At 45.7% G+C, this 27,775-nt stretch overlaps 1 protein-coding gene across 4 annotated transcripts in view; it reads left to right on the top strand.

Annotated features, from left to right (window-relative positions):
* The first annotated feature begins 586 nt into the window (after positions 1-586).
* The window catches only part of unc80 (unc-80 homolog (C. elegans)), a 253,548-nt gene continuing 226,359 nt past the window's right edge, over positions 587-27,775 (top strand). For all 4 annotated transcript variants that reach the window (XM_078404204.1, XM_078404202.1, XM_078404203.1 and 1 more), the window contains exons 1-2: positions 587-743; positions 21,696-21,744. In XM_078404204.1, the coding sequence (XP_078260330.1) occupies positions 652-743; positions 21,696-21,744 (141 nt within the window). In that variant the 5' untranslated portion in view covers positions 587-651. The remainder of the gene's footprint in view (positions 744-21,695; positions 21,745-27,775) is intronic.

Genomic DNA, 27,775 nt, shown 5'->3' with positions numbered 1-27,775 from the left:
AGAGAAGCTGCAAGTCCCACTGAGGTACTCCAGCATTTTGTGTCTACGAAGTAAACCAGCATCTGCAGTTCCTTCCTATATTATATCGCCACGACCAGGAAGTGAGCAACACTTGACAGTCTGATTAAATGTTTGCTGCGTTGTCAACTTCCCCAAGCTCACAATGAATGATCCATTCTGGCTGCATTTGCCTTGGCCCTGTCCATGGTCCCCTGCTTTGATGTTTCGTTTTCACACCTTACCCTGCCATATCTCTGCGATATCCCGTGACTTTCAGTCAGAAGAAGGGTCTCGACCCGAAACGTCACCCGTTGCTTCTCTTCAGAGACGCTGCCTGACCCGCTGAGTAAGCCCGGCATTTTGTGGCTATCTCCCGAGTTCTGGACCAGGCGGGGGGAGGGGAGGGGAGGGGAGGGGAGGGGAGGGGAGGGGAACGGTCTGTGCGCAGGTGTCGACGCTGGCGACCGTTAGGGGGAGGCGACCGTTAGAGGGCGAGGCGCTGCCCGCGCGCAGGGCAGGTGCCGAGACCGTTGGGGAGGGGAGGGGGCGGCCTGAGGGGAGGAGGGGGAGGGGGAGGGGGGCGGAGGGAGAGGCGGCCATTAGGGGGGAGGAGGAGGAGAGGGAGGGAGAAGGGTTTCTTCAGCTTCGACGATGGTGAAACGGAAGAGCTCGGAGGATGCCGAGCGGGAGTGCGGCCGCGGCATCCCGCTGCCCATCCAGACCTTCCTGTGGCGGCAGACCAGGTGAGGGCCGCTCATTACTCCAGGCCGGGGGGGGGGCTCTCGTCCTCCGCCGGCTCGCTGGTGGCGCAGCAGGTCGGCGGCGACGGTGGAGGGGAGATGCGAGATGGGAGGAGAGGAGAGGGGATGAGAGGAGAGGGGATGAGAGGAGGGGAGAGGGGATGAGAGGAGAGGGGATGAGAGGAGAGGGGATGAGAGGAGAGGGGATGAGAGGAGAGGGGATGAGAGGAGAGGGGATGAGAGGAGAGGGGATGAGAGGAGAGGGGAGGGGATGAGAGGAGAGGGGATGAGAGGAGAGGGGATGAGAGGGGATGAGAGGAGAGGGGAGGAGAGGAGAGGGGATGAGAGGGGATGAGAGGAGAGGGGATGAGAGGAGAGGAGAGGAGAGGGGATGAGAGGAGAGGGGATGAGAGGGGAGGGGATGAGAGGAGAGGAGAGGGGATGAGAGGAGAGGGGATGAGAGGAGAGGGGATGAGAGGAGGGGATGAGAGGAGGGGATTAGAGGGAATGAGAGTGGAGAGGAGAGGAGATGAGAGGAGAGGAGGGGATGAGGGGAGGAGAGGGGATGAGATGAGAGCGGATGAGCTGAGATGAGAGGGGATGAGGAGGGGTGAGGGGATGAGAGGAGGGGAGGGGATGAGCTGAGATGAGAGGGGATGAGAGGAGGGGAGAGGGGATGAGAGGAGGGGAGGAAAGGAGAGGGGATGAGAGGGGAGGAAATGAGAGGGGATGGGATGAGAGGAGAGGGGAGGGGTGGAGAGACGTGACCGCGGGTGTATCTGGCCGCTTGCAGCTTCAGGCTTCTCCAGCCCGACCCTCTCGGCTCTGCAAATTGTTCCTTTCCCCAGCGGGTGTTCATACATTCCGCTTTTAAATATCCCTTTTGCACCGTCATCATCCTTCCCAGCGCCGTGCTGCCCAACGCAACAACCTGTTGCATGAATTGTCGTATGCGTTTAAATGCGCATCTTCTCCCAAAACAAGCCAGCAAATCCCGTGGCCATTCGACGCATCCGCTTTCTTTTGGAGAGCCGCTCTCATTGAGCGGGGGGGGGGGGGGGGGGTCTGGTTTGATGTGTAGGAAGGAACTACAGATGATCGTTTACACCGAAGATAAACGCTAAATGTTGGAGTAACTCTGCGGGACAGGCAGCGTCTCTGGAGAGAAGAAATGGGTGATGTTTCGGGTCGAGACCCTTCGGTCTAAAGTAGTTGATTTATTGCTCGTTTCCACGGCCAATGAACATCTGTGTGTCCTGAGAATAATAAACAGGTGAAGCGGTAGAAAGCAAACAAAACGTGGACGGTGAAGGGGAGTGGGAAGCATAAACCTGAAAAGGGAGCGGTGGTGAAGGAGAAACACCGACATGGGAAAAAGAGAGCGAGAAAGGGAGATAAACTAGATAAGAGAGACGGATGGGACTGCAGATGCTGGAATCTTGAGCGATAAACGATGCGTTGGTGGAACTCAGCGGGTCAGGCTGCTGCAACATCGCAATAACTGGCCGAGTCCTCCAGAAGTTTGTTTATTTGGATTTGGGAGAGATGCAGAGGTAATGCACTGAATACATTACAGGCAGCGATCGACGGGCATTTAAACTACAAGAACAGTGTTGAGGCAAAGGTTAGATGAGCCATCATATGATTGAAAAGCGGAGGGGCTTATTGGCTTATTGCTGTTTCTTCTGAAGGGGAGCAAGAAACAGACTGATCATGGAATAATTGACATTGACCTGTAATGCGCAATGGTGCACAATAGTCCTAGGGTAGTGGAATGGTATGTACCTTCCTTTCAAATTTCCCATTCACCCTAAAGTTTAATTTTCACCTGCAAGGCTTTAGAATATACCAAATCACAGATTTCCTTTAATGTTTAATGCCACTTTGAATTTGCAGCCTTCTATATTGAATCCATAACTTGGGGATGGGAAAGTCATAATAGAAACTGATCAGTCCTCACTAGGCAAAATAGAAAAGGTCGGACCATAAAGTTTGACTAAAGGAACTTGCTGTTTTGAGGTAAGTATTGGACCTAAATGGCACATCTGTCACCCTGCTTTATCCTCTGATTCCCTGGCAGTTAGATTTGATTTTTAGATTTAGAGATACAGCGCGGAAACAGGTCCTTCGGCCCACCGGGTTTGCGCCGCCCAGCGATCCCCGCACATTAACACTATCCTACACACACTAGGGACAATTTTTTTTTTTTTTTTTACATATGCCCAGCCAATTAACCTACATACTTGTACATCTTTGGAGTGTGGGAGGAAACGGAAGATCTCGGAGAAAACCCACGCAGGTCACGGGGAGAACGTACAAACTCCGTACAGACGGCGCCAGGAGACGTAGTCAGGATCGAACCTGAGTCTCCGGCGCTGCATTCGCTGTAAGGCAGCAACTCTACCGCTGCGCCACTGTGCCGCCCTAAATTTGGGTTGAGATGTACTCTGCATTCATTTCATGGGGGGATTACATGAAAATAGATTCTGTTGAGTTTTTAAATATAATCTTTGTTTTTAGTCATTAATGGAATGGAGTTGTAGGATGTTCAGGAGACAGGACTCAGCAGAGCATGGGTCTGAAGGAATAAGACCTTTCAGAATCAGGGAAGTCATTCAGGGGTAGTGATGATTACAACTTAATTAAAGGCTTCATGTTTAACAGGAAACAATCAATTATTTTCATTTGCTTTCAGTGTTGCATGCAGGTAGCTAGGTTAATTCTACATCTTCATTGCTGAAGACAGATTATCTTTAGTAGTAAATTCAGGATTTTCATGTTTAAGTGCACTTATGCATGACTTTGGGCTCTCTGGTTCCCTTATTCTTTGTATCAGACTAGAGAGTTCATGTAATATTGACTTCTATTCTCAGAATTTACCAAAGTTGACTTATTGTCACATCATTCTTGCAAAGGTTTATCTGTGAGCCTTGCAGCTGCAGTGCCCCCCTTGATCCATTTAGCATTTAGTGACTTGGATCACAATTACCCTTGGCTGTATTTCATTTCATACAACACAGATGTTTGCGCCATGTTATAAATCATTTCTACAGAGTATAGCCATACAAATAGTTGTATGGATTAATCTCTGTTTTCTGCAGAATAAGATGGACCCTCTTCTGGTCCTAATCTTATCTGTATAATGTTTTTTTACCAAGAAGACTTTCAACCAATTTTGTTTAGTGGGATTATTGGAAATCCCAGGATCATTCCCAAAGCTTTACTAATAACTCCCCCACAATCTTCCTTGAGCCAAACTAGGTACCTTTCTGAGCTGGCAAACAAACAAAGTAATGGAAAAGGGAAATGAGAGATATAGATTATGATGTAGAGAGATAAAGAACAATGAACTGTTTAAGTTTGAAATCTCAATTTTTCCCAAAGTGCTCTCAGGTAAGCTTAGAGGCTTGTTTTTGCCTGTGCTCTCCCAGCCTCTTCCCGATATTAAGTCCGATGGTTTTATGATTCTCTAATACTTTTCAGTCATTTTTTACCCATAAGGGGCATCTAGATAATCCCAATGCACCTTCCCCACACTGAACACTCACCTATTACTGTACAGTTTCAACATCTTTATACAAATTAATTGAACCATGGGCAATTTAATCAAGTGTAATGCAAGGCCCACATTTGGTTAATCCAATCTTAAATTACGAATTGTTATTTTTTCATGCAATAAGTTTCTATGACCAGTATTTGTTCTTATATTTTTGCGAAACCCTATAAATCTCTCCCAAAAATGTTCTTCTGGTCATTTTTCATTCTCTGGGTATTAATTTCCAGCGATTTCTGTGAAATTTGGTTTCGGTTGGATGGCAATGTAGAGTAGAAAAATCAATTAGCGTTGAACAGCAACAAATCAGAACACAGGGAATGGAGGAATCCTACAGAAATAGACTAATCCAATTCACAGAAAGAACCAGCATGAATTGTAGAAGATGGGGATGAAACTCAGGGTTGACTCGAATACTAATGAGCAAGGACAAAATAATTGGGTGTGAAAATGGAATGCATCAACGCACCTGGATGAAGATAGTTTGGAACTGACTCAAATGATGCATGGGATGAAATGGTAACCTAAGACTACAAAAAATGGCTATAACTTAACATACGACTTAACATGTGATGATACAAAGCATGAAGCAAAACCGATAACATTCAAAATAAGTTAAAGACAAAATACCAATTTGTGTCAGTATTGCATCATCCACCTGCTGCTTGATCATCATTTGAGAAGGACGAGGGGTCGGCAGTCGAGGAAGGGGTCGGCAGTCGAGGAAGGGGTCAGCGGTCGAGGACGAGGAAGGGTTCAGCGGTGGAGAACGAGGAAGGGGTCAGCGGTCGAGGAAGGGGTCGGCGGTCGAGAATGAGGAAGGGGTCGGCGATTGAGGAAGAGATCAGCGGTCGAGGAAGGCGTCAGCGGTCGAGGAAGCAGACGAGAAAGGGGTCGGCGGTCAAGCAAGGGGTCAGCGGTTGAGGACGATGAAGAGGTCGGAGGACGAGGAAGAAGTCGGTGGTCGAGGAAGGGGTCTCTGGTCAAGGATGAGGAAGGGGTCTCCGGTCAAGGATGAGGAAGGGGTCTCTGGTCAAGGATGAGGAAGGGGTCTCTGGTCAAGGATGAGGAAGGGGTCTCCGGTCAAGTATGAGGAAGGGGTCTCCGGTGAAGGATGGGGAAGGGGTCTCTGGTCAAGGATGGGGAAGGGGTCTCTGGTCAAGGATGTGAAAGGGGTCTCTGGTCAAGGATGAGGAAGGGGTCTCCGGTCAAGTATAAGGAAGGGGTCTCCGGTCAAGGATGGGGAAGAGGTCAGCGGTCAAGGACGAGGAGGGGGTCAGCGGTCGAGGAAGGGGTCGAGGAAGAGGTCAGTGGACGAGGACGAGCAAGGGATCAACGGTCAAGGACGAGGAAAGGGTCAGCGGTCAAAGACGAGGAAGGGGTCTGTTGTCAAGGATGAAGATGGTGTCGGAGGTTGAGGGAGTCATGTGGGTGCAAGAGCCAGGATGGGCCACGTGGCTGCCGGAAGTTGGATGCGCTGCTGAGAACAAAGGGTGACCCGGCGTGGTGGGAAAGCCGAGAACAAAGAGGGACCACAAATGGAATACTTTGTGTTACAATGGAATACTTTGTAACTTTGTTGGCGCCCTTTATGTGGCAGCTCTTTGCATATCTTGAGTATGCGAAACAAAGAATCTCACAGGGGCATGTCACATGTGATAATAAAGTATCATTCATTCATTCATTCATTCATTCATTCATTCATTCATTCATTCATTCATTCATTCATTCATAAGTGATGCCCTGAAGAACAATATGGCGGCAGCTGGGGTCTCAATCTCAAGCACTGTGAGCCTTATTGAAGCTAGTCGTATAGCCAGAAGACCTGTGAAAAAACAACCTCTAACTACTGCGATGAAAAATAAACAAATGAAAAAGAAATATATTGGACATGTAAGGACTGCGGAAAGGTGTTATTTAGTGACAAAAGCCATTTCCTGATTCATGGCCAATGTAGCCAACATGTTAAGAAATCAGTCGGAGAGCTGGTGAGAAAATTCCACATAGACCTGTCCGTCAATCGTTCTGAAAAGAAGATATTCTGGAGTTGTTTCAGCTACTATGGTGTTGGTCCATTACAACCAGTTGACGGAATGATGAGATTGTCGCAAAATATCATTAAGAGTGGTGTCAGTGATGGTAAGATCTTTTCCAGATGGATCTTGGATATTCAAGTAAGACCTTGCACCATGCCACATCAAAGATGGTGACCCTATTTTTTTCACCAGAAAGGGATACGTATCTTGACTGGCCTGGTAACTCCCCTGACTTGAATCTGATTGAGAATTTGTGGTCAATTGTCAAGGGGACAGGGCAAAGAAAGGACTGTACCATGAGACAGCTCACCAAGGCCATAATTCATCAGTGGTATTGAGATGAAAAATACTTGGAAATAGTCAGAATCTGGTAGATTCTATGCCAAATTGTCTCAGGGGTTTGATAAAGAATCGTGGTGGGCATACAATGGTTGAATGATACTTAATAAAAAGCAGCTCTGAAACATGTACATTGATTTGTTATATCTGAGTGTATACTTGATTAAATTAATTTGGTCAAAGATATAGATCTTACCAGGGAGGTGATTGTGATAGGAGTCTGGTGGTTCAAATTTGCTTTCGGGGTGGGTGGAGGGGTGGCACGTGAGAGGCGACATCTTAAATCCTTAATGACTGTTTTCCCACCCAAATTCCTGTTCAATCCCTTTGGGTCAATTCACAAGAGGGACACTTAACTCCCATCACTGAGTTCACCCTTGCCCCTGGTTGAATTTACATCCTCTAACTGCCATTTTGTTTTACAAGTCTGTGATTCTGACATGGTGGGAGCACAAATAATTGACCACTCAACCCAGCCAAAATATCAACCCTATTACCTCTGTGGGATCAACTGAATCCCACATCAGAAAGCAAAGAACAAACGACACTTAGCTGAGCCAGAGACCTTGTGGTCCCGTTTATTCCAGAAGCCTCTTTTAGCTACATTCTCACCAATCATAACCCATGTGCAGATTAGGCCAATTAGGGCATCTGACCTTGGAGTTGTTATTGAGCTCTTGTGGCTGGACCTTCTCGTGAGGCTGCTGGCAAGTTGCCAGTGGTGACAGGCTATATGCAAAACCAACGTGGGCGTGAAGGCGCCACAGCTCCCCCCTCAGCCACCGAGTCATACAAGGTGGCGACTGCCTGGCTTTGTCCTGCCCCGGTTGATTTTACGGCCTGATCGTGTTTGGTACTGCAATGTGGGAGGTCTTTGACAGGAAGTGTTGGGGTCTTGTGACTTCGCCGGTTCAGAGGTGAGATAGTCAGTTGGTTCTCGATGTATGCTGGTTTTAACCGGTTGATGGATACGGTGTCAGTTTTTCTGTTCCGACAGATCACAAAACGTTTAGGTAGACGTTGGATGACTTGGTAAGGGCCATCATATGCTTGCTAAAGAGGTAGGTGGACAGCGTCGTATCGGACCAAAGCATGTGTGCAGCATTGGAGGTCAGCAGGCTTGTAGACCATTGCAGGTGTTCGCCATGTCGGTGTTGGCCTGATTAGCTGTGTAGTTTGCCGTAATCGATCGAGACACCTGCTTGGATCATAGGATCTGTCTGGGGATTGGTTCAACAAATTCGCCGGGCAGCTTCAGAGTTGTGCCGTTAACCATTTCCGACGACGAACATCCTAGGTCTGCTTTCACCGCCGTACGAATGCCAATCAGAACCAGAGGCAACCGTTCACTCTAGTTCGACGCATCTCCTCCGGCTGCCAGAGCAGCTTTCAACTGGCGATGGAACCGTTTAATCAGGCTGTTCGCTTGTGAATGATACGCATTCATTCGAATCCGGTTCGTACCCAAGAGGTCGGTTAGTGTTTGAAACAGCATAGATTCGAATTGCGGTCCTCGGTCTGTTATGATCGTACTTGGGACCCCAAAGACCGAAATTCATCAGTCAACAAAAGCACAGGCTATTGTTTCCGCTGAAATGTTGATGACTGGGATAGCATCTTGTAAATTGGTCTTCACATGTGAACGGATATGTGTAGTTTCTTGACGGTGGGAGTGGGCCGACCAAGTCCAGGCGCACGTGATCGAATTGTGTGTTCGGTACAAGAAACTCACTGAAAGGAGTCCTAGTGTGCCTGGAGATGTTGGATTGTTGACACGGTGAACAAGTCTTCGCCCATAATCCAACTTGGCTTGATGAAAAGCCAGATGAACCATTTGGAAATTAGTTTCATCGTAGCCTTCTTGCCCGGATGTGATAAGTTGTGCAGTGTGCTGAAAACTTCTCGACACATTGTCCTAAGCACAAACGGCCTTGGTTTGCCAGTGGAAGTGTGACATACGAATATTTCTGTCATGTCACCGATATCTTCCAATTTTAGGACTGTATGCGTCCGATGATAATGAATAAGATCGGGATCAGTATGCTGCGCGTGAGCCATGGCATGAAAATCAATGAGTGTGGCTGCATTCAGAGCATCCACCTCCAGTCTTGATAGGGCGTCGGCAACCGGATTTGCTTTTCCTTGAATGTGCCTGATGTCACTGGAGAACTGCAGAACTAAATCCATGTGGCGGATTTCCAGCGGTGAATAGCTCCCCACACTTATACGAGTAGTGTATGTGAGCGGTTGGTGATCCGTATAAATAATGAAGGAACGGCCTTCCAACAGATGGCGGAAATGCTTGACGGCGAGGTACATAGCCAAAAGTTCTCACCTGAATATACAGTACTTCATCTGAGTGGGTGATCATTTTGCCGAAATGAATGCCAGAGGTTCCCTCCTGCCATTGACTCGCTGCTCCATGACGGCTCCCATGATGTTGATGGAGGCATCAGTGGTGAGTGAAAATAAGGCATTGGGCCTCTGATGGACTAGCATATTTGCATTGGTGAGGGTCCTCTTGGCGGTGCTGAAGGCTTGCACTGCATCCTCGGGTAAACACAACTATTTCTTTGAAGACGATATGTTTGAACCTTTGAGTAAGTTGGTCAAGGGTAATAGGGAACCTGCGGCGTTCGGTAGAAAGCGGCGGTAGAGACTCATCATCCCCAAAAATCGGCATAATTGGTTTAACGAATTTGGCACTGGGTAGTTTCGGCTTTCTTGCACTTTTGCTTTGCCGAGCGGGTTGCCGTGCTCCGTCACGCGATGCCTGAGGAAAGTGAGTTTGCGAGCACCAAACAAGCATTTGTTCGTGTTAATGACAATACCATTTTCGTCGAGACGCCGGAACAGTAATTCGAGGTGTTTCTTGTGTTCGTCTTCGCTGGAGCTCACTACCAACACGTCGTTGAGGTATGCATAGACGAAATCGAGGCCGGAGAGTATGTGGTCCATGAAACGCTGGAACAATAGTGCTGTGTCCCATAAGCCAAAGGGCATCCATAGAAATTTGAACGTCCCAAACGCAGTGATCACGGCTGTCTTGGGAATATCGGCAGGTTCGACCGAAATTTGATAATACGTGCGCACGAGATGGATGCTTGCCAACACCCGCTTATCCTGTAGGCTTGCACAGAAATCCTGCAAATGTGGGATGCTGTATCGATCTGGAATAGTGGCATTGTTTAGTGAACGGTAGGGGCCACAGGGTGGCCAATCTCCTGGAGACTTCTCCGGGACCATGTGAAGAGGTGATGCCCAGCAGCTCTTAGACCTGCGGATGATCCCGAGCTCCAACATATGGTCAAATTCGGCCGTTGCAACTTTGAGGCGATCTACGGGTAACCTGCGTGCTCGGGCCGAAACTGGAGGGCTGTGGGTGTGAATATGATGTGTGACAGAGTGTTTGATATCGTTGTGTCAGTAAGGCAGAGTTAATAGTCGCGGAAATTGTTTAAGTAACTCCTGATATGAGCCAGTGCTGGGTTGGAGGCTGCTAAGGTGAGAGATAGTCACTGCCAGACGGCAGATGCAGTTCACGTGTGCACAGGTGCAGTAATCGCTTAAGAGGCGATTTTTAAAATCCACCAGCAAAGAGAAGTGTGAAAGAAAATCCGCTCCGATAATGGTTTTTGATACGTCGGCGATTGTGAAAATCCAGCGAAACGTTCTCTGCAGACCGAAGTCGAGCGTGACTGATTTCTGACCAAATGCCTGTATGCTAGAATTGTTCGTAGAGGTGAGAACACATCTGGTGTTAGGGTGAAAATGCTCTCGGGAACTGGGAGGAATGACCGACACCTCGGCGCCGGAGTCAATGAGATATTGCACACCCAAAAGGTGGTTGCTGAGAAAAAGGCGGTGGCTGGTTTGCCCACGGGCAGCAGTCGCCTCTACTGCCGGGCCTTGTCGCTTCCAACCCCCAAGGTTTGCGTTAAACCTGAAACGGGGATGGTTCTGCTTGGCTGCCAAAGCCTCGACTTGCTCAGTGAGTGCTGCAATTTGCTATTACTGTTGTGCATTTTCCGGCTTTCCTGTTGTTACATTAACCACAGTCATCTGCAACGCAGTGGTTGTCTCCATGACAATGTCAGCCAGTTTTGCGAGCTCGTCAATGCTAGCCGATTGAAAATATTTATCAGGTGCCCCTGCACCAGTGTAGGCATGCAGCGGAGCAACTTCTGATTCCAGATATCGCCGTCAATCTTTTCATCTCCCGCTAGCCAGCATCATCTCCACAGCATTGGTGATGGCCTCCTATCACCGAGCTTATCATCTCCCAGCAGCACCGAAATGCGGGCTTGCTTTGAGGGCTATGTTCACTCCAAGATAGCGGATTTAAGCACGTCATATGGTGCCATTTCTTCAGGATTAAGAGCCTCCTGGAGCACGTCCTCTACTGCACCTGCGATCTGCTCTGGAAGACGAGGTGCCAGGAACCCGGATTTTGTCCGTTGGCTCGTGACCTTGAGGGAGTAAAATCGAGCTTCTGGTATTGAAAACCTTGCTCTGGCGTTAGTTTTGAAAAGAGTTGGGACACTGTATCCCTCTTGTCATCATACATTTCGTGAGTAAGTGGAAGATTGCGTGTAGCAACGGGGTCACCAGGTGTGGGATCAATTGAATCCCACGACAGAAAGCAAAGAACAAATAACACTTAGCTGAGCCAGACACCTTGTGTTCCGTTTATTCCAGAAGCCTCTTATCTACATTCTCACCAATCATAACCCGTGTGCCGATACGGCCAATTAGTGCATCTGACCTTGAAGTTGTTATTGAGCTCTTGTGGCTGGACCTTCTCATGAGACTGCTGGCAAGTCGCCAGCGGTGACAGGCTGTATGCAAAACTAACGTGGGCGTGAAGGTGCCACACCTCTATGGGGTATTATCTGGCCAACTGGAAAAAGAGTCTCATACCCAAGGTTTAGTTTAACGTAATCTTTATTAGCATTGGAGTTACTTAAACATGTATTATAACACTGACTTCTAACACTACATTTGATTTACTGTTCTAAATTATCGCTTCTTGTGCAAAATTGCAAGATTTTGGACCTAAATACTTCCTGTGTGAAATAACACCAGCCAGGTATTCCCCAACAGGTTCTAGTCTTCTCTAAATTCTGAACTCGGGGCTTACACCTTTCTTCTTTTGCAATGGTTGTTCCCAGAATTGCTCTACAACATTCCCCAGAGCCCCAGCATTCACTGTGTAGGTCCTACCCATGTTATACTTCCCAAAATGCAACACCTCACATTTCTCTGTATTAAATTCCATCAACTATTCCTCAACCAACCTGGCCAATTGATCAAGATCCTGCTTCAATTTTACACAAAACATCTTCACTGCCCACTTTTGTATCATCTGCAGACTTGCTAATTTTGTCATGTATGTTTCATGCAAATCATTGATATAGATGACAAACAGTAACGGGCCCAGCACCGAACCCTGAGGCACACTAGTCACAGGCCTCCAGTCTGATTATTTGGATTAAATTACATAACCAATTTCCACCCATTTCTGCATTAGATTAATATTGCACTGTATACTTTGACGGCCTCCTCTTTTACCTCCCTCTCTATCACGCCTGAATCATTGAAACCTTGGAGCGTGGAGCTGCCAGTCCTGTCCCTCTTGCAATCATATCTCCTTAATGGCAACAACAGAGTTCCAAGATAAACATAAAATGCTGGAGTAACTCAGCCGGTCAGGCAGCATCTTTGGAGAAAAGGAATAGGTGATGACCCAAAACCTCACCTATTCTTTTTTCCCCAGAGATGCTGCCTGACCTGCTAAGTTACTCCAGCATTTTGTGCCTATCTTTGGTAAAAACCAGCATCTGCAGTTCCTTCCTACACATCAGAGTTCCAAGCATTGATTCAGGCTCTAAGTTCATCTGTTTTACCCACGATACTCGTGTTGAAATAAACATACTAACTTCTCCCTGTTTGTCCTTCCTTTGTTAAAAACCTCCCGAGCATCAATACGGTAGCTACCCAGAAGAACATCAGTCCTTCTCCACTTCAGGTGCAACCATGTCCCTTATGTAGTGTAGTTATACATCCTATCCGTGGCGGTCCACAATGAAATTGGACAGCAAACCAATTTATTTACCGTCAGGCCATTTGACAGGTAGATTGGAGGCAACAGTTTGACAGCGTGGGATTTTCGCGATGTTTTTGGCCTCCACCATTACATGTAAAGTGGGCTCCAAACCCAGATATGCAACCCAGAAACCAGATATGCATCTCCCTTACATTTTCAAAGAATGCCCACACACTTTTCGCAAACATCCACGTAACCACTTAAAACATTTTTTTTTTACTACAGCTCTTAGTAAACTGAAAGTAAATCCGGTTTGTTCCTTGTTACCGTGAAGCTTGGTTTTTAAGTAACCCATACAAGGTTTTATAGTTCAAAACTCTCAAGTACTTACTGACTTGTCAGTGATTTCAGTGAAAACCAGGATGCTGGAGAAGCATTGACAGCGTAGGAATTTTCGCGATGTTTCAGAAGGGTGTAATCTCAACCTGACTCGGCTAGTATTTCCCCCAAAATACATTTAAAATACAAACAAAATCTTACCTTTCAAAACTCAAACAAGATGGTGTCCGATGGGCAGCTTTCATTAGGAAGATAGCGCTGGACAATTGAACGTCTCCTGTATTTAACCAGTAGACGCTCCGAAGACACGAAGGGTCATCAGGCTGCAGCACCGTCAGCAGAAAACTGACAAACTACACTTACACTTACTTATAAAATGTTTTTTTATAAAATGTTTTTATAAGTTGACAAATCCACCAGACATGAAAACAGCGGGTTAATGATGCCTGCTTATGTACGTAACGATTTGGACACGGAGAACAAAGTAAGCATATTATGTCTCGTTTGCTTTAAAGTATGTTGAGTTAAGAATTTTTGGACATATATATTTTTTACTTGGCTTGAGCATCATAGAAACAAATGAATATCGATCCGAAAAATATTCATTTTTCATGATTTCCAACGGCATCTTACGTACTTAACTCTCAGGACACGATGAGTTACGTACATGAGCATGATATTTTTTACTCCCAAATGAATATGTGCAACTAATTTCTCCAAGCAAAGTCGGGTTTGGAAGGCATATCAAAGGTCCTCAAAAAAAATTTGTTTAGACAAATGTAGGCCATTACGATACGTATATATTTTCACATAAGTTATGATGTGTAAAAAATGTCACATTTTTGTGTCCAATTATGGCTCAAAATCAAAAACAAATTTTAATTTTACAACAGTTGAAGAAAGTCTGGAACCATAAGTTTATATTATGTATTACATGGCTATATGAAGTACCACATACAAGCAAAATTTCCCATCAAGTAAACAGAATATACTTTTGCAGACAAATGAAAATAACATTAAAAAATCTCTCCAGTATCATATTTTTATACATATATATATTTATGTTATACCAACATAAAAGCTTGCCAGAGATTTCAGTTTAGAAACAAGATTCAAGATCAAGATTCAAGATTCAATTTATTGTCATATGTACCAATTAAGGTACAGTGAAATTTGAGTTATCATACAGCCATACTAAATAAAAATCAACAAGACACACAGCCATATAAAAAAAGTTAACATAAAGATCAACCATGGCGGATTCCACATTCCTCACTGTGATGGAAGGTAATAAAGTTCAACAAAGGTCTTTGTTCACCTGTGGTCGGGGCTGTTGAACCATCCGCAGTCGCCGCTGCCAACTGTCCGAAGCCCTCGCATCATCGAACTCTGTTGTCGGGACGGAATGAAACACTCTCCGCGGCATGGAGCTCCCGAGTTGGCTTCTTCTTACCAGAGACCGTGGGCTTCACGATGTTAATGTCCACAGGCCCCGCGGTTGGAGCTCTCCACAGTCGATACTCGGCAAAGGATCGCAAACTCTACCATTTAAAGTCCGCGCCGCGCCTGCGGCTTGAAGCGCCGGGCCGGCCTCCAGGAAAGACCACCAACTCCTCGATGTTAGGCCGTAGTGGGGACGGAGATACGATACGGAGAAAAATTGCATCTCTGTCGAGGTAAGAGATTGAAAAAAGTTTCCCCTAATTCCCCCACCCCCCCTCAACCCCCCACATAAAACAAACCAAGAAACACTGAAACATACTTTAACACATACTTAAAATAATTAAAACAATAGAAAGGACAGACAGTTGGCGAGGGAGCCAGTGCTGGTGGCCCCACCAGGTGTAACAATAGATGTTTTACAGAAACTATACAGATGGGTTCACGCTACCATTGGATTCATTTTCAAGTTTGATAGTTGTAAAATAGTTAAGCATGATTTAGTACTAACTCTGAACATTAGAGAAATGCTAGCTAGACACAAAAAGCTGGAGTAACTCGGCAGCATCTCTGGAGAGAAGGAATGGGTGACGTTTCGGGTTGAGATCCTTCTTTAGATTAGATAAATGCTGCCTTGAATTTGTCTAATATGTAGCAACATATTACAGGGGAAGTCCAATGGCCCTTTATGAGAACTATCCTGCACCTGTAAGGTTTTAAACTGTTGGTCAAAAATATAATCAATAAACCTTTTACCAGTTCACCAGCTCGATCATGTAATTAAACGAAAAGTGCAACTGCAGGTTATCCCCAGTTTACAAATACCGAACTTGGATTCAGGAAGTATAGTGGAGTACATCACCAATCAGCATCAAAGGTGCCAAAGTGGAAATAGTAGAGAGCTTCAAGTTCCTTAGCGTAAATCTGTCATGGACCAATCGCATTAAAGCAACAGCTGAGAAGGCACCTTGATGCCTTGACTTTCTCAGTAGACTGAGGAAACTCAGCATGTTTTCAATGACTCTTACAAACTTCCATGGATGCACCATAGAAAGCATACTGTCGAGCTGCATCGCCTCTTGGTTTGGGACCTGTTCTGCCTAAGACTGCAAGAAATGGCAGAAAGTTGTAAATGTACCCCATGTTCATCACAAAGACCAGATTACTCACCATTGACTCGATCTACACTTCCTGCTACCTCAGGAAACCAGCCAACAGAATCAAAGGCCTTTCTCACCTCAGCTGTTCCTTCTTCACCCTACTCCAGTCGGGCAGAAGATATAGAAGCTTGAAAATACAAACCACCAGACTCAAGAACAGGCTATTTCCCTCTATTATCAAGCTTCTGAATGGTCCTTCTATAAGCTAAGGTACAGTCGATTCTCATTGAGGACATTGGACTTTGTCTATGGAACTGTTGGGCTACAATAATAATAATAAACAACTTTTATGTAGCACTTTTCATGCAATTTAATGGAGCCCAAAGTGCTTTCCACAAAACCAAACACGTCTAAACAAGGATACAATATAAAACAGTACAATTTTATACAAAGCACAGATTGATATAAAAAAAATTAAAATTTAAAATTGGGAGTGGAAAAGAACAAAGGATGTAAAATCAGTTAAAAGCTTGAGTGAAAAGATATGTTTTTAACTGTCGTTTAAAAATCTCAATTGAGTCGGCGTACTTCATAGCCCTGGGTAGGGTATTCCACAGCTTGGGGGCGTAGTTGAAAAAGGCTGCTTCCCTAATTTTCTTACTGCTGCAGCATTGAGTGTAACAGGCCAGCATCAGAAGACCTGAGCATATGGAAGGAGGGACTCTGTAAGATATGCTGTTCCCAAGCCATTTAGGGCTTTGTAGACTATAAGGAGGACCTTGTGTAGGAAAATAACTGCAGATGCTGGTACAAATCGAAGGTATCACAAAATGCTGGAGTAACTCAGCAGGTCAGGCAGCAACTCTGGAGAGAAGGAATGGGTAACGTTTCGGGTCGAGACCCTTCTTCAGACTGATGTCAGGAGGGCGGGGCAAAGAAAGGATATAGATGGAGACAGGAAGACAGTGGGAGATCTGGGAAGGGGGAGAGGAAGAGAGGGACAGAGGAACTATCTAAAGTTAGCGAAGCCAATGTTCATACCGATGGGCTGTAAGCTGTCCAAGTGAAATATGAGGAACTGTTCCTCATGAGGTAATATGAGGTAAAGGGACAGGTGTTGCATCTCATGCGTTTGCAGGGGAAAGTGCCTGGGGAGGGGGCGGTTTGGGTAGGAAGGGACGAGTGGACCAGGGAGTTACAGACGGAACGGTCTCTGCGGAAGCAGAAAGGGGAGGAGATGGGAAGATGTGGCCAGTAGTGCGATCTCGTTGGAGGTGACGTAAATGTTGGAGGATAATTTGTTGGATACGCTGGCTGATGGGGTGGAAGATGAGAACGAGGGGGATTCTGTCCTTGTTACGAATGGGGGGAGGGGGAGTAAGAGCGGAGCTGCGGGATATAGAGGAGGCCCTGGTGAGAGCCACATCTATAATGGAAGAGGGGAAGCCCCGTTTCCTAAAGAATGCCCTAGTGCCCTGTCCCTTTACCTCCCCCCTCGACTCCATCCAAGGACCCAAACAGTCTTTCCAGGTGAAAGAGAGGTACACCTTCACCTCCTCCAACCTCATCTATTGTATCCGCTGTTCCAGATCTCAACTTCTCCACCTATATCCTTTCTTTGTCCCGCCCCCCCCCCGACATCTGTCTGAAGAAGGGTCTTGACCCGAAACGTCACCCATTCCTTCTCTCCAGAGATGCTGCCTGACCTGCTGAGTTACTCCAGCATTTTGTGATACCAAAGGAGGACCTTATAGTCTATCCTGGATCTTACAGGGAGCCAATGAAGGGAGTATAATACTGGGGTGATATGTTCCCTTTTCTTGGTATTTGTTAAAAGCCTGGCTGCGGCATTTTGAATGAGCTGTAACTTTATTATTAAGATTAATATTAAGAGTAATATTAAGAGAGTCAAGGGTGTTTTATTGTCGTATATGTACCAAATGTACGTATATGTACCAAAACCGATTAATGAATTTCTTACTTGCAGCAGCTCGACAGGTTTGTAAATAGGATTACTCAATAAATCAAAAAACCCAATTAGTGCAAAATAAAGCAAAGCCCAAAGTTCCGAGTGCAACCAAGGCAGTTTATGGTTTAGTTGGAGTTCATTGTGTTCAGTAACGTGATGATTGTTGGGTTGAAGCTGTTCTTGAACCTGGATGTTACAATTATCAGACCTTCTTTCTGATGGTAGGAGTGAAATAAGAGTGTGGCCAGAATAGTGTGGATCCTTGATGATGCTGGCTGCTTTTTTGAGACAGCGCCTCCTTAGCTAGATCCCTTTGATGAGGAGGTCGGTCCCCACGAGAGACTATATTCTGCACTCTGTATCTTTCCCTTTGTTCTATTTATTGTACTTGAATTGGGCTTCGTTGTATTTATGCATGGTATCTGATTTGATTGGGTGGTGTGCAAAACAAAGTATTTAACTATCTTGGTACAAATCTGGCAATAAATACATAAACTGTACATATGAAGGAATGTTGGAGAGACCAGTGGGGTGGATTTGCTGGCTGCTGTGGAGCTGCAGGTCACTGTTCTTGATACTAGCTTGAATTTTGCCACATCAAACCCAGGAACAATACATTCTACTCAATATGTAAAATGGTTGCAATTCCAATTTCTTGATTCACCATCTGGATCAGCACCAGTGTCCTTTATAAAACTTTCCCACCGCAGTGGACTAGATATCAAATAATAACGAGATGGAGTACAGAAAGGAGATTGAAAACCTTGTAACTTAGTGCCAAGACAACAACCTCTCCCTGAATGTCAGCAAGCCAAAGGAAATTGTGATTGACTTTAGGAAATGAAGCAGTACATGCACCCCAGTATACATTGATGGCACTGAAAGAGAGTTGGTCAAAAGCTTCATGTTCCTAGGAATAAATATCACCAGCAATTTGCCCTGGGCAGCCACATCGAAGACATGGCCAAGAAAGCACCTCAACGCCTCTACTTAGCAGGCTTAGGATGCTCGACATGTTCCCAACTACCCTCACCACGTTCTACAGATGTGCGGAGAAGGCATTTCATCACAATGCATCTGCCTAGTTTGAGAATACCTCCATCCAAGACAGCAAGAAATTGCAGAGAATTGTGGATGTAGCCCGGACCATCACATAAACCAGCCTCACTTCCATTGACTCCATCTACACTTCACGTTACCTCAGCAAGGCTGCCAGCACAATCAAGGACTAGTGTCACTCCGGTCATTCCCTTTTGTCCCCTCTCCCATCAAGCAAGAGGTGCAGAAACGTGAAAACGCTTACCTCCAGATTCAGTGACAGTTTCTTCCCAGCTTTTATCAGTCAACTGAACAGTCCTCTCATCAGCTAGAGTGCAGTCTTGACCTTCCATCTACCTTGTTGGAGACCTTTGAACTATATCAGACTATATCAATAATCAGACTTTATTGTACTTCAATGTTATATCTTGCATTAAATGCTGTACCGTTTATCCTTTATCTGTCCACTGTGGACAGCTTAATTATATTTATTTATATGTCTGAAGAAGGGTCTCGACCCGAAACATCACCCATTCCTTCTCTCCCAAGATGCTGCCTGACCTGCTGAGTTACTCCAGCATTTTGTGAATATATATGTAGTCTTTTTGACTGGATAGCATGCAAACTAAAGCTTTTCACTGTACCTCACTACAAGTGACAATAATAAACTAAACTACAAACTAATGTTTAGGATTTGTCTGCAGTTATATCTTTTAAAATTATTAGTCTTATTAGTCTAAGTTAGGGTTGGGCTAAATGTTTTAATATGAGCTTCATTATTAAGAATGAGATTTAAAATGCTTCTCCAGATGTCGCAGGCAACATGCAAGTCTGTAATTTATGGATGGGGTGGCCTTCAGGTAAGACTGGAGCGTTGGGGCATGTGCCACACCTTTCTCATCCTGTAGCCTTCTGGCACATATACAATTGCTGGAGAACAAGGTAGAAGACTGAAAAGCAATCCTGCTGTATCAGAGGGGCATAAGGAACTGTTGTGCTCTGTGTACTCTGTTTTACAGAGTCTTAGCTCACACGTAACTCTCAGGAATGCAGTGCAAGGTCCAAGGTCCAGTCCAAGGTTGTTTCTATTCACATTCAAGGTTGCAGAGTCAGGAAAAGGAAGAGATGGCAGCGTCTGGTTCATAATAAACTTGTCATGGTCCTTGGACTTGTTCGCTTTCCCATTCCCACTCCCCGACCTGGAATATCTGGTGCTTAGGTGCCGACTGTTTAACCTACCTAGAAAGTTCTCTGTCATCCTGACTCAGTCTAAATCCATCCCCAGGCAGACATCAGCTGTCACTTGGGGTAGTGAGCACCCTAATCAATAAGCACAAAATGACGTATCCCGCTGCCTTCCACGCCAGTAGACGCCACACATTTGACCAGTGCTTCACCATGATCTGGAGCACCTACCACTCCATCCACACCTGGACATCTGGATGAGCTCAATGCGTTTTATCACTGGTCAGATTGGGAATGGGAGGGGAGTTGAAGTGCTGAGCCACCGGGAGATCAGGTTGGTTGAGACGGACTGAGCAGAGGTGTTCAGCGAAACGATCGCCGAGTCTGCGCTTGGACTTGCCGATGTAGAGAAGTTGACATCTGGAACAGCGGATACAATAGATGAGGTTGGAGGACGTGCAGGTGAACCTCTACCTCACCTGGAAAGACAGTTTGGGTCTTTGGATGGAGTCGAGGGGGGAGGTAAAGGGACAGGTGTGGCAATTCCTGCAGTTACAGGGGAAAGTACCTGGGGAGGGGGTGGTTTGGGTAGTAAGGAACGAGTGGACCAGGGAGGTACGGAGGGAACGGTCTCTGCGGAAAGCAGAAAGGGGTGGAGATGGGAACATGTGGCCAGTAGTGGGATCCCGTTGGAGGTGGCGTAAATATTGGAGGATAATTTGTTGTATGCGACGGCTGATGGGGTGGAAGGTGAGGACAAGGGGGACTCTATCTTTGTTACGAATGAGGGGAGGGGAGGGGGAGCAAGAGCGGAACTGCGGGATATTGAGATCCTAGTGAGAGCCTCATCTATAATGGAAGAAGGGAACCCCCGTTTCCTAAAGAATGAGGACATCTCCGATGCCCTAGTATCTCCGATGCCTTAGTCTTTGATTATGTTGGCTGCTTTTCTGAGACAGTGTGAAGTGTAGATGGAGTCAATGGTGGGGAGCCTAGTCTGTGTGATGGAATGGGTCACATCTACAACTCTTTGCAATTTATTGCAGTCTTGGGCACAACTGTCCCCAAGTCAATGATGGACACAAAATCCTGGAGTAATGCAGCGGTATAGGCAGCATCTCTGGAGAGAAGGAATGGGTGACGTTTTGGTTCGAGACCTTTCTTAAGACTCCCCCAGTCATAGGGCAGTGACAAAGTTACAAAGTAGTTCCCAATAGCCGTCTATTCACTCAGTGCCCCCGCTCCCCCATGCCAGGTGCCTATTTGTTCTCTCGACCCCCCCCTCCATGCCGGGTCCCTCTGTGTTCACGAAGGCGCCCCCGCACCAGGTCCCACTTGGTTCTCTACCTGAGGCTAAGACTGAGTGGTTTGGCAGGCCTGAAATACCAGAACCTCTTCTTGCCCCAGACAAGGAGGAACTGCACCCACGCATACATACAGAGGCAAAGTGTGGCCGCCAGAATAATCCAGAGACTGCCAGCGTCTCCTCTCCAAACCCAAAGCTGAGCTGCCAGGAAGAAACCTGTACTGTCAGCCACTTTTCTTAAGGCAGTGGTGAACTGCACGAAGAAGCCTGATATCGCCACGCCTCTTCCTTCGAAGACCAGGTCTGAGCTGTTGGGACAAGCCCAAGATCGCCAACGTCATTGCAAATGTGCTCAGATGGTGAGAGACAGTGCCCTGGACTTTCTTACCATTGTAAATGGAATAAACCATGTAAGTTCACCCTATTGCGAGTGTCGATGTGGTTACCTTCGATCTGTGACATTGTTCCCTCGACCCCACACTACTGTGCAAGTAGGGAACTGCTTAATAAACAAAATTAGAAGTATTTATGTGTTTATTCCATCAAATTTTCAAAACCAGTTGGTCTATTTTTCAAATGTTTACTTTTCTTTTTTATCTTGCAGTGCATTTCTGAGACCAAAGCTGGGAAAACAGTATGAAGCCTCCTGTGTGGTATGCTATCTTATTTTAAAAATACATTGGTTATTTGGTTCCGTTATTAAATGCGGCGTATATTAAAGTGAGCACGTGGTATCGTTATGATGCTATTACGTTTTGTAATACCAGGGATTATCACTGACTATAAGATCTTGGAGCAGAATTAGGCCATTCGGCCCATCAAATCTGCTCTGCAGTTCAATCATGGCTGATCTATTTTTCCTTCTCAACACTATTCTCCTGCCTCCTCTTGTAACCTATGACACTGTTACTAATCAAGAACTATCAATCTCTGCTTTAAAAATACCTAATGACTTGGCCTCCACAGCAATCTGCAGCTATGAATTCCACTGATTCACCACCCTCTGGCTAAAGAAATTTCTCCTCTCCATTCTAAAGTTACATCCCTTTATTCTGAGGCTGTGTTCTCTGGTCCTAGTCTACCCCACTGCTGCAAACATCCTCTCCACATTCACTCTACCTAGGCCGTTCATTATTCGGTAGGTTTCAATGAGATCCCCACTCATCCTTCCGAGCTCCGGCGAGAACAGGCCTAGAGCCTTCAAATGCTTATCAGTCATCAATCCAATCATCCCAGGATCATTCTTGTCCAGACCCTCTCCAACGCCAGCACATCCTGGGGCCCAAAACTGTTCATAAAATTCTAAATGTAGCTTGACCAGTGCCTTATAAAGTCTCAGCATTATTTCCTTGCTTTATATTCTAGTCCTCTAGAAATTAATGCTAACATTGTATTTGCCTTCCATACTGCTGACTCAACCTGCAAATTAACCTTTTGGGAATCTTGCATCAGCACTCCCAAGTCCCCATGCACCACCGATTATTTCCTTATTCCTTCTACTAAAGTGCATGACCATACACTTTGCTTTGCTGTATTCCATTTGCTACTTCTTTGCCCACTCATAACCTTTCCAAAACCTTCTACAGACTCCCTGCATCCTCAACCCCACCTGCCCGTCCACCTATCTTTGTATCATCTGCAAACTTGGCAACAAAGCCATCAATTCCATCATCCAGATTATTAACATATAACTTGAAAAGTAGTGGACCCAACACCGATCCCTACGGAACACCATTAGTCACTGGCAGCCAACCAGAAAAGGCCCGCCTTTGCCTCTGCTTTTCCCACTCTTTGTCTCTGCCAGTCAGCTAATCTTTTATTCATGCTAGTACCTTACCTCTAATGCCATGTGCATTATGCCATGTCTATCATGTTGAGCAGCCTCATCATGTGGCACCTTATCAGAAACTTTCTGAAAATCCAAGTAAACAACATCCGCTGACTATCCTTTGTCTATCCTGCTTGTTACTTCCTCAGATTTGTCGGGTAAGATCTATAGTCATAGAGTGATACAGTGTGGAAACAGGTCCTTCGGCCCATCTTGCCCACACCGGCCAACATGTCCCAACTACACTAATCCCGCCTGCCTGCGCCTGGTCCTATCCATGTACCTGTCTAAATGTTTCTTAAACTGGGATAGTCCCAGCCTCAACTATCTGGCAGCTTGCTCCATACACCCATCACCCTTTGTGTGCAAAAGTTACCCCTCAGATTCCTATTAAATCTTTTCCCCTTCACCTAGAACCTATGTCCTCTGGTCCTCGATTCCCCTACTCTGCGCAAGAGACTCTGTGCATCTACCTGATCTATTCCTCTCATGATTTTATACACCTCTGTAAGATCACCCATCATCCTCCTGCGCTCCATGGAATAGAGACCCAGCCTACTCAACCTCTCCTATAACTCAGACCCTCTAGTCCTGGCAACATCCCTGTAAATCTTCTCTGAACCCTTTCAAGCTTGACAATATCTTTCCTATAACACAGTGCCCAGAACTGAACACAATACTCTAAATGCGGTCTCACCAACGTCTTATACAACTGCAACATGATCTCACAACTTCTATACACAATACTCTGATTGATGAAAGACAATGTGCCAAAAGCCTGTTTGACCACCTTATCTACCTGCGGCTCGACCTTCAAAGAACCATGCACCTGCACTCCAAGATCCCTCTGCTCTACCACACTCCCCAGAGGCCTACCATTCACTGTGTAGGTCCTGCCCTTGTTGGACGTACCAAAATACAACACCTCACATTTCTCCGTATAAAGTTCCATCAACCATTCCTCAGCCCACCTGGCTATTCGATTAAGTACCTGCTGCTATCTTTCACAATCATCTTCACTATCTGAAACACCACCCACTTTTGTATCATCGGCAAACTTGCTAATCTTGCCCTGTATTTTCTCATCCAAATCATTGATGTAGATGACAAACAGTAACGGGTCCAGCACCGAACCCTGAGGCACACCACTCGTCACAGGCCTCCAGTCCGAAAAGCAACCTTCCACCATCACCATCTGCTTCCTTCCATGAAGCCAATTTGCTATCCATTCAGCTATCTCTCCTTAGATCCCCTGCGATCAAATTTTTCAGAGCAGCCTACCATGCAGAACCTTGTCGAATGCTTTACTGAAATCCATGTATACAACATCTACAGCTCTGCCCTCATCGACTTTTTTGGTCACATCTTCAAAAAAATCAATCAGATTTGTGAGACACAACCTCCCACATACAAAACCATGCTGATAAGCCCTTACCCGTCCAAATTCCTGTATAACCTATTCCTCAGAATACTCTCTAGTGGCTTTCCAACTACAGATGTTCAGCTCACTGGCCTATAGTTCCCAGCATTTTCCCTCCAGCCCTTCTTGAATAGAGGCACAACATTTGCCACCCTCCAGTCTTCTGGCACCTCTCCTGCATTTAAAGACGACTCATAAATTTCTACCAGGGCTCTCGCAATTTCCTTTCTAGTTTCCCACAATGTCCTTGGATATATCTCATCAGGCCCTGGAGAATTGTCTACTTTCATACACGATAGTACCTTCAGTACTTCTTCAACGGAAACATTGTTCAGGCTGCAGTTGGAGTATGGTACTGAGTGCTGGCTGCCACACTACAGGAATTCAATACGAGAAGCCTGATGGGCAAATCAGATGATCCCAACGTGGATAGGTACGAGCGACTGCCATTACATAAACCTGGCTGAGGGACGGACAGAATTTGGTACAGTGCTTGAAGGGAGTGGGGAGGGGGGTGTTTAAAAGAGGGGGAGTTGTTTTATTGATAAAGGAGAACATCATTTTCTCCTTTTCAAAAAGGGAGGGAGAGAGAAAACGGGGAATTACAGACCAGTTAGTCTAACATCGGTAGTGGGGAAAATGCTAGAGTCAGTTATTAAAGATGGGATAGCAGCACATTTGGAAAGTGGTGAAATCATTGGACAAAGTCAGCATGGATTTATGAAAGGTAAATCATGTCTGACGAATCTTATAGAATTTTTCGAGGATGTAACTAGTAGAGTGGATAAGGGAGAACCAGTGGATGTGTTATATCTGGACTTCCAGAAGGCTTTCGACAAGGTCCCACATAAGAGATTAGTATGCAAACTTAAAGCACACGGTATTGTGGGTTCAGTATTGATGTGGATAGAGAACTGGCTGGCAGACAGGAAGCAAAGAGTAGGAATAAACGGGTCCTTTTCAGAATGACAGGCAGTGACTAGTGGGGTACCGCAAGGCTCAGTGCTGGGACCCCAGCTATTTACAATATATATTAATGATTTGGACGAGGGAATTGAATGCAACATCTCCAAGTTTGCGGATGACACGAAGCAGGGGGCAGTGTTAGCTGTGAGGAGGATGCTAGGAGGCTGCAACGTGACTTGGATAGGTTAGGTGAGTGGGCAAATGCATGGCAGATGCAGTATAATGTGGATAAATGTGAGGTTACCACTTTGGTAGCAAGAACAGGAAAGCAGACTATTATCTGAATGGTGGCCGATTAGGAGAAGGGGAGATGCAACGAGACCTGGGTGTCGTGGTATACCAGTCATTGAAAGTAGGCATGCAGGTGCAGCAGGCAGTGAAGAAAGCGAATAGTATGTTGGCATTCATAGCGAGGGGATTTGAGTATAGGAGCAGGGAGGTTCTGCTGCAGTTGTACAGGGCATTGGTGAGACCACACCTGGAGTATTGCGTACATTTTTGGTCTCCTAATCTGAGGAAAGACATTCTTGCCATAGAGGGAGTACAGAGAAGGTTCACCAGATTGATTCCTGGGATGGCAGGACTTTCATATGAAGAAAGACTGGATAGACTCGGCTTGTACTCGCTGGAATTTAGAAGATTGAGGGGGGATCTTATAGAAACTTACAAAATTCTTAAGGGGTTGGACAGGCTAGATGCAGGAAGATTGTTCCCGATGTTGGGGAAGTCCAGAACAAGGGGTCACAGTTTAAGGATAAGGGGGAAGTCTTAGGACCGAGATGAGAGTTTTTTTTCACACAGAGAGTGGTGAATTTGTGGAATTCTCTGCCACAGAAGGTAGTTGAGGCCAGTTCATTGGCTATATTTAAGAGGGAGTTAGATGTGGCCCTTGTGGCTAAAGGGATCAGGGGGTATGGAGAGAAGGCAGGTACAGGATACTGAGTTGGATGATCAGCCATGATCATATTGAATGGCGGTGCTGGCTCGAAGGACCGAATGGCCTACTCCTGCACCTATTTTCTATGTTTCTATGTTTCTATCATGGCAGTAGTCTGAGAAAACATTACTGATTGTTCGTCCAGTGAGGCCATATGGGTGGAGCTGAGAAATAAAACCTTGTTGGGAATACACCCCCAAATCGTCATCGGGAATTAGAAGAGCAAATATGCTGGGTGCTGCAAGACCAGTAGGCCTGTAGAAATAGTGGATTTTAACTTTTCCAATATATTGTATACACACATTATAGTGAGGCTTTAGATAAGGTTCCTCTTAGTAGACTGATCCAGAAGATTAAGATGTACAGGATTCATGATGTACTGGATTCAGAACTGGCTTATTCATTGAATACCACATTATAAGGGTTATGTTGGAAGGTAGATATTCTGACTGGAGGTGTATGACCAGTGGAGTTCTGCTGGGATCTGTACTGGGACTTCTGCTGTTTGTGATATATATAAATAACATAGAAGTGAATGTAGATGCGTTGGTGAGTAAATTTGCTCAAGACAACAAAATTGGAGGAGTTGCAAACCACGAGGAAGGCTGTCAGAAGATACTGCGGGAAATAGATCAGCTGCAGAAATGGACAGAAAAATGGCAGATGGAGTTTAACCCGAGCAAGTGTGAAGTGTTGCACTTTGGGAGGTTGAATGTAAGGAGAAAAGAAACAGTCAATGGCAAGACTGGACAGCATTGATGTGCAGGGGATCATAATGCAGGTTGCAGCTCCCATGCTACACTACCTAATGTTGCAGTTGTGTGAGACATTGCATAGGTGACATTTGAAGTGTTGTGTACAATTCTGGTCACACCACTGGACGAAGAATATACCAGGATGCTGCCTGAATTAGAGCATATTACTTGTAGGGAGAGATTAGTTAAACTTGAATTGTTTTCTCTGGAGTGTTGGAAGCTGACGGGAGACCTGATGGGTTTATAAAGTTATGAGAGCCATAGATAGGGTAGATCATGAGTCTTTTCACAGGGTACAAATGTCAAATATTAAGGCCATAGCTTTAATGTGATAGGGGAACATAGCTTTAATGTAATAGTTTAAAGGAGATGTGCAAGGGATTCTAAGCTTGCTGTTGAGGAACCACACACCATCATCAATGGCCTTAAAACAAAGTACCTCAAGACCTTGTTCATAACAGCTGGGGATTTCAATCAGGTTAACCTCCAGAGCGTGCTGCCATAATACGACCACCAAGTCTTCTGCTCCACCAGAGGCCCAAACACCCTTGACCACTGCTACACAATTATCAAAAAAGGATTGCAACACCACATTTCACAAAATCTGATACCCTGGCTGTGCTTCCACTCCCTGCTTACAAACAGAAACTGAAGTGGGAAGATGCAGTACAGAAAGTCTTGTGCTGCTGGTCCGACGAAACAGATGAGATCCTTCACGACTGCTTTGAGTCAGTGGATTGCTTTATATTCAAAGCCTCTGCGGCTAACTTAGAAGAAT

Source organism: Rhinoraja longicauda, chromosome 8 (assembly GCF_053455715.1).
Source record: "Rhinoraja longicauda isolate Sanriku21f chromosome 8, sRhiLon1.1, whole genome shotgun sequence".
NCBI classification, from domain to species: Eukaryota; Metazoa; Chordata; class Chondrichthyes; order Rajiformes; family Arhynchobatidae; genus Rhinoraja; species Rhinoraja longicauda.
The sequence above is the reverse complement of the archived record's forward strand: the minus strand, read 5'-3'. Positions and strand labels throughout refer to the sequence as shown.